We start from the raw sequence: 7,805 nt of genomic DNA on the forward strand, positions 1-7,805 counted from the left end.
TACTAAAGGGACAATTTCACCTCATATTTAATAGTGCTCACAGAGCATGACTGTTCCACTCAAATTGCATACTTTCCTTCACTCTGGAGTGCCTTTCTTCGGCGGCATAAGCATTAAAGCTCATAGCTCCCAGCGGGCTACAATTGCAGCCTCTATAGGAAGATGCAATGCTCGCATTTGAAAGGCAAGAAAATCACAGTCAATCAGTGGTTTGGCTATGATTCATGCAACGAGTTCTTCCTCGGAAACTACTTCCAGCATTTATCTCAAGAGAGCAGCTCTACATGGAAATAAATGGGCTGGTGTCTGGAGATGGCACGCTTCCTTTTTCTGTTTAGACACAAAGACCAATTTCAAATGGTGGAACTGGCAGAGAACCTGCAGCTGTCTAATCTCCGAGTACACTCCACTGCAGACCGCCGCTGAATGATCCTGGTATTATTCTTTTTAGGTTCAAAGTTAACTCAAAATGAAAAACAGTGTGAGCAGCATGTGTTCTCGAGTCAAAAACATATCTGTCACTGCAGACACATCAACGGGACTGAAATTTGGCGGAAAGACAAACCAAATAGAGGGAATGCAAGATAAAAGACAATGAATTTTGCATCATTCTCTGTTTTCAGTAGCAAAACTCAAACACTTATCCGCTCTCCTCTCAGGATTGAAAGAAAAAAAAAAAACACATCAAACAAATGTGGTTGCAAGAAGATTTCAGCAGTGTGGTAGACATGTATTACTTACATATGAATAATTTATTTTAAAAAGTCTAAAAAATATATAAACAGTAGAGTAACACTGACAAAAATGTCTAAACACATCCAATACACAACATTTGCACACTTGCAATGCAAACACTTAATCAGTATTTACAGTATGTTTATTGTAAAGAAAAGCGGATATATTCTCATATTCTTGACATCTTCACATGGAAATTCGAGCTGCTGCATGCTGCAGAAGAATTCACCAGAGAAGATTTTCTACCTCCGACGTGACATTTTAATCCTTCTCCAAGATGCATTAGAGACACTTGGAGGGCAAGCCCTATAATTTATTTTTTCTTTTCTTTCTTTTTTTTCCAAATAAATCCCTTTCGCCTCCTGTGTGTCTCACCATCAGTAACATCCTTTTTTTGTCTGACTTAAGGTCAGATTTACTCTGAAATGGTACCTGGACTCTTTCATGTGTCTTTTTCTCGTTTAAATTATGAGAAAATTGAATCATGAAAAAACAAACAGCATAATAACTTAATCACATCAGGATGCAGTATAGACTTTATTTTGGATCAACACCTTTTCCAGCAATTTGGCACTTTTAATATCTTTAACAAAACCATAAAAAGTGGCATTATTCAAAAATAAGATCAATTACATTCATTTTATCAGCATCGTGGCAGAGAGGAAAGTCAGCAGAAATAAATATGACAGTAAGATTTAACCAAATCTACGATGTGACTGGTTGAAAGGTCCTGTGTTCCACCAAACTCTGGGACAAGTTTCTGAGTTCAGCTGCCGAGTGAACCTGCTTGTATCCCAGCAGAGCCAGAGTGTCGTTGCACAGATTCTGCACAGTCCTCACGATGTCAAAGCCGAGACGAAGCCTCCAGCTCTCTGCTGTGGCTCTGGAGTCTCTGGTGGTGGAGTACCTGTAGTTCCACTCAGACGGAGACGACACGTTACTGTTTGTGTTCTTTGCAATCCACATCCGCACCCTGTCCTCCATCTCCAGCCCCACAAACCTGTAGATCTCAATGGCCTTGTCCTTCGGGTTGAATGCCAGATCCTCATACCGCACCAGCAGGTAGCGTCCCCGCAGCCATGCTGGTCTTTGCAGGCCGGTTTCCGCAGAGGCCGCCATGTCCTTACAGGTGCTGGTGATCTGCGACAGGTCCACGTATCGAGGCTGCCGTCCTGTCGCGTTCCATATTTTCCAAGCGCGGAATTGATCTGAAAATGCCATCATGCGCGAGGCGAGGATGGCTCTGGGGTCTCTCACCAGGTGGATGATCTTCAGGTCCAGACGTGGATCTTCTGTCAGGGTGCGCAGGTCCCCCACCTCAGGGACCCGCACAGTCTTTATGGCTACGTGTCCCCTTGACAGACATGACATAGAGGCTAGGGTGAGGTTGAGGGCCCCACACTTCTTAGGACACCAGGTTTCATCAGGCGGATCCGAGGCCGCTACTTCCCCTCCTTCCATGCAGGCGGGAGGGGAACAGAGGGCGTGGCTGGAGCTTCTGCGGAAGAAGGAGCTTGTGACGTGGTCCTGGGGCTCTGGACGGATGTAGTTCTCCATGAAATGAAGGTCGCAAGTGTACAGATTGAGGAGGAGGTCCCTGTATGCTCCTAGTAAGGCCCGACGGTCCAGGGTGCGACGCAGCCTGCTGCTGGAGTTGGTGAAGGCCTGCTGGACGTGGTAGAGAGGTTCAAACACATAGAAGATCCCTGGGTGCTGGTTGAGGAGCTGCCCGGTGAAGGAGGAGCCGCTGCGCGTGGTGGCAAACAGCAGGATGTGCTTCCGCGGCGACTCGTCGGGCATCCAACTGTCATCGCATGAGGCTCTCCACCTGGAGTCTTAAAGACAGACACAACAAAGTCCAAACCTTTGCGTTTACCTCACATTACGTGACACTGACGTCAGTTGCATCACATTTTCTAACAACAGGCTAAATAACAGCTTTAAATAATACATCACACAACCTGTTTTACCTGTTTGCCACTTTCAACTTCTGGTAAAAGAGGAGTTATTGCACTTATTTCAGAAGAGTTACTTCAGCTCGTGAAAGTGAGTCCGTTTTCGATGTAACTTCAAGCCGGGAGAAAGTGAACTACTGAATCAAGCCAATAAAGCTTAAATAATTTAGAGGGTAAACATGCATGAGTAAGTTGCTTGTCTGCCGGTGGTTACCGAGGGGGTTTATGAAATGGCGGATCTCTAAATATAGCGCAAATAGCTAAAGTGTAATTACTGCTGATGAGGAGTTGATTGCAAAGGGGGATGGTACTTTTGTGCACAGGAGTTCGGCACCGGCAAGCTACAGCTGTGCTATGAGAGGGGATTAATGGAGATAAATTGGAGGATAATTGTAAAACGAATCACACATATTTAATTTCTCTATCCTCCCCACTTCTTGGGAATTCCCTCATTTAATGATCTCCTCTTCTTTTGTTTCAGTCGCAGCGTGGTGCCACAGCCTGCGTCTTGATGTTGTCTCTTTCTTTACTGAATCTCGTTGCATGTGGCTCTCCTCCAAACTGCTAAAATATAACTAATATTACTAATATTACCAATCAGGTGTTGAGTATGTGTCTGTGTATGCCCTCTGCTGGTGCTGTACAACCAAAGTCTGCAACAATATACGTGCATCTCAAGTTATTCATGTTACTTTTGCAATAAATATGAGCATACATCTATACACAGCAACAGCTATACACACTTGTACTTATACTATGCTCTCTTGTCGCGAGGTAGCACAGTATGTGGGACAATCTTGACTGTCTGTCGAGGCGTACCTCTGTGGTGTCTGGTCTGGCAGCGGTAGGCTCCCTGACAAGGTCCAGACAGCGAGTCCCTCAGGGTGCGGATGGCCGTATACTGGACCCCCAGAGACGCACACACCAGCAGCAGCACCGTCTTCCAGGAGCACTCCATCCTGCCCCCCCCTCTGGCTCTACATCCTTCACGCTGACGCCGCCAGGGAGGCACAGGGACACACACAATGAGATTTCATTTTGATGCATTTTCTTTTCAGCTTCATACATGTGCAGCTCCCGCTCATTTATGCCTGCAGCCCTCTACTGATGGCCAATGAGCAGCTCTTTCCCGGAGCAGTTAGGATTCTTGCTCAGGGGCACTTCAACAGTAGAGGGTAAAATATGTCCCAACTTTTCCCGTCCAGATTTCCCCTGCCAGTTCACAATGTGAACCTTTGTCCTACAACTTGTGTAGCAAATGTAGCATTTTTCTAGTCATGTAAAAAAGGAATTTGATTGAATAAAGAAAATACTTCAACATTCAACACAATATGCTTATTTACTTTCTTACTGAGAGTTAGATGAAAATATTGATACCACTCTCATGTCTGTACAGTAAATATTAAGCTACAGCCAGTTAGCTTAGCATAAAGACCAGAAACAGGGGGAAACAGATAGCCTGGCTCTGTCCAAAAGTAACAACAACATCCTAACTCTTAATTTCACTAAATAATATGTTATATCTCCTTTTGTTACCATACAAAAACCAAAGGTGTAAAAATGACGTGCGGATTAAACAAACATGGTATAACCCGTTAATTAGAGAGCTTTAGAGGGGCTGGTAGGCTAATTTTGTTACCTCCTGACAGAGCCAGGCTGGCTGTTTCCTAGCAAGGAAGTAAATAAGAGTATTTACCAAAATGTAAAACTGTTCCTTAAAAGCACACACAGTGTTCCTTAAAAAATACAGATTTGAGAAAAGGATGCTCACTCTCGCTCTAAGCAGAGCAAACAGACAGCACCTTTTAGCATTTCTAACATAAGTAGCTTAAGCGCTTTGAATAAACAGTTTAAAGGTTTGAGATTTGTCTCATAAAGGATCCACAGATTTCTTCTGAACAAAATCACGGCTCACAGGTCAGACCTTCACTGGGAAATGGTAGCAGTAATGCCCCTTTATACAATGGCTCCACTATTCAGGATACCATGCACACAGTTGCATAATTACATTTTCATTTTTGCTTTCCTCTCTTCTGGGTAATTAAGCCTCAAAGCTCAGCAGAGAGCTACATACCCAGATAAATATAGCCGTCTTCACATAGATGAGTGGATAAGTTTCCTTTGTACACTTCCGAGTTCTTTGCCACTGGGCATGAAAGAGCAAAGGGAGATGTGATTTTCCAAATGGATTTTAGAAAAAAAATGTGCTGTCATCCATTTGTCCCTCTGCACCAAACTGCTGGTAGGTAATCACACAAGATCCAGGGCGCAAACTGTGTCTCCATCACTCAGAAAGTAGCTGCTCGGAGGCAATCATCATCAAAACCGCAGGTAAATATACATCATATTACTGACAAAAATACATATCGCCTTCCTGTTTGCTTCCTCACCCTCTTTCTGTCACTCTGTCTCTCTCCAGTCTGCCTCTTGTTCATTAATTATGTTTATGTGTCCCTGGCAGACTCATGTCCTCAGGAATGTATCACACTGAGCTGAGATCGGCTTTTGATGTTCCATTAATCACAAACAGCGCAAAACCAAAGACATTTACTCTGTGGGTGAGGGGGAAAAGAAGTCGAGCTGACATCATGAGCCATTCTGTTTGAATACGGCTAAAAACAGCATTCGCAGAATGAACTCATCAGGGGGAGAAACTTTGTTTCTTAGACTGGTGGTTGCAGACAGGATGACAGAAACGGGGACACTGTACTGTTTGTCTCCTGTTTCTGAACAACTTTCAAGCTGCTTGTTCTGTTTGTGCGTTTGTAAAAGGACAGGAGAGACGGATGAAAAAGCAGAAAAATATAGGCACCAATGACTGCAGATAATGAGAAATTTTGACCAAGCTTCTTACCATCTCTGACACTTAAGAAAAAGTGGGGAAGAAATCAGTCAATTTGACAGTCCTGCCATCCATACCCTACATGTACCGCACAGCTGGCTGACCAAGCCTCATCATATGATTCCTCAGCGACAGGTTTTGTTTTCCTTTCCAGTTGTGATCAGGGCCCAGAGCTCCTCTGCTACACACCCTGCCGCCCTCTGGAGAATGAACACAGATGCTTCAATGGATTAAAGCAATTTGATTTGCAAGTCCTCCTTTCTCCCTGGCTTATAACTCCTCCCTTACCGGGCCTCACACCAGGAATAATAGACACTCTGTCAACAGCTGGAAGGGGACTGTGAGCTTCAGATGGTCTCAGCTTTTGTATCCCTCAAACAATAACAGAGCTTACAGGGGATAAAAGCCTCGGGGACAGGATCAACCCAAGATTACACTGTGTGGTGCACGCGCCTCTGGCAGGTTTGAGTTGTAAATTCAGTGAGCACAGGCGTTGCTGCTGCTGAGATAACACAGCTTGCAGCAAAAGTGTTGGAGATAATGACATGTGTGCATGGTGCAGGAAAGGTAATTGCCTCTGTGGAAAATAAAGGCAACAAATGAGGTTAGAAGTTAGTGATGAGGGTGGGACTCGGGGACTTGGGATGCAAGTGATTGAGGGATGTGACAGTGGCAAAGATTTTTCTATTAAGGCACCTTAGTGCGCTCACAGATCCTCTGAGTGAGGCTGTTTATTGGCCTGATGATCAATCCAGGAAAACACAGAGTTGAGTTGAACAGTAGCAACACCAGGAGGAGCTTCAAGCCTCTATCGCTCTGTTCTCCATCCATCTTTTCCCTTTCTCTTTCTCTCTCTAAACCAACAACACACACACACACACACACACACACACACACGCAGAGTGCCACAGGCGGAGAGCAGAGCAGAGCGCTGCAGCGCGCAGAGGAGCTGCATCTGACCCCGGGCTACAGAGGAGCTCCTGTGATACGAGAGAAGATGAATCTTGTCCTACATGATTCCTCCACACACACACACACGCACGCACGCACGCACGGAGTTAAGGCACTGAGACGTGAGGAAGGAAGAATGAAGAAAAAAGGTCAGCTGTCCGTGGTGAATATATTTCCCTCATGTGCTGTCTGCAGGCTGGCAAACAGAGAGGAAGAGTGGGCAGTGTTGTTTAAAGTGAGAAAACAACGTCAAGTTTAGTGATGGTGAGATGAGGGAATGGGCGATAAAACAGGCGGATTAGGAGACGACTGCAACTTCTGAGTTTAATCTACTCGACAGAGGAGTGCGAGTCTGCGAGCAACAGAGATGCAGAAGATACGTTTGCATCTTTTACACTGTAGAAATAATATAAACTCAATCTAAAGCCCTTCCCCATCGGGTTACCACTTAAAAAACAACAACAACCGTAGTATTCAAAACTAAACAGACCACTGAGCCCATGTGGAGTAATATAGTAAAAGCACAGCCGGTAAAGTAAGAGGTAACTATAAACGCACTTTAAGTCGCTGTGTGGAGAGACCACAGCCATATTAACTGATCATATCCTCACTGCCATGATCCTGTTTGTCAGATTAGAGCATCTTGTTTGTTAGAAAACAGCTCGCTGCGCGTAAACTGAACAACAGATATGACAAAAAAAATGTTGCCTTACCATCAACGCACTCGATCAGATAGGATTTCTCCGGCCGGTCCAGTCCTCTGCGCTGCATTTGTAAAAAGTGTGTGTGTGTGTGTGTGTGTGTGTGTGAGTGTGTGTGTATGTGTGTGTGTGTGTGTGTGTGAGGCGGAGGGATCGAGCGCTGCCGCCGGTGTCCAGAGCCGAAGTGGATTCAGAGCTGGAGATGCGCCATGGATGGAGAGCGGCGGGAGGCTGAGTGAGGAGGCATGTCTCACCCCTCCAGAGACCACACAGCCTATTGGAGCCGAGCCTCTAGATTGGATGCAAGATTGCCTCGCCGTGCATTACGCTTTGATGCCGTAGGGTACGTTTCATTGCGTCTTGGAAATGCATGTGATCTTAACAGGCTGTAAACAGAACCTACATCGTGAGATCTCACTTATTCCAGACTAACATTTTGATCCTGCTCCTGTTGCCATCATGATTGAATTTGTCTTGTACGTGAACGAGGACCAAAGGTGTCTCTTATTTCACGGAGGCAGGTCTCATCAGCTCCAGCCAGGCATCAACAATCACCTCAGCAAACCACCATGAACATCAGTGTCACCCCTCCTTCTCTGTCACGCTCCCTGCAGGGAGTCT

The 7,805-nt window shown here is 45.2% G+C and overlaps 1 protein-coding gene across 1 annotated transcript; it reads right to left on the bottom strand.

Annotated features, from left to right (window-relative positions):
* Positions 1–1,347: 1,347 nt before the first annotated feature.
* Positions 1,348–5,125, bottom strand: LOC139286993 (carbohydrate sulfotransferase 1). The gene is made up of 3 exons (XM_070907947.1): positions 5,081–5,125; positions 3,510–3,681; positions 1,348–2,570 (listed from the first exon to the last, which is right to left on the bottom strand). The coding sequence occupies exons 1-3, from the start codon at positions 5,123–5,125 to the stop codon at positions 1,441–1,443; spliced, it is 1,347 nt and encodes a 448-aa protein (XP_070764048.1). The 3' UTR covers positions 1,348–1,440.
* Positions 5,126–7,805: the final 2,680 nt, after the last annotated feature.

This window comes from Enoplosus armatus, chromosome 6 (genome assembly GCF_043641665.1).
Source record: "Enoplosus armatus isolate fEnoArm2 chromosome 6, fEnoArm2.hap1, whole genome shotgun sequence".
NCBI lineage: Eukaryota > Metazoa > Chordata > Actinopteri > Centrarchiformes > Enoplosidae > Enoplosus > Enoplosus armatus.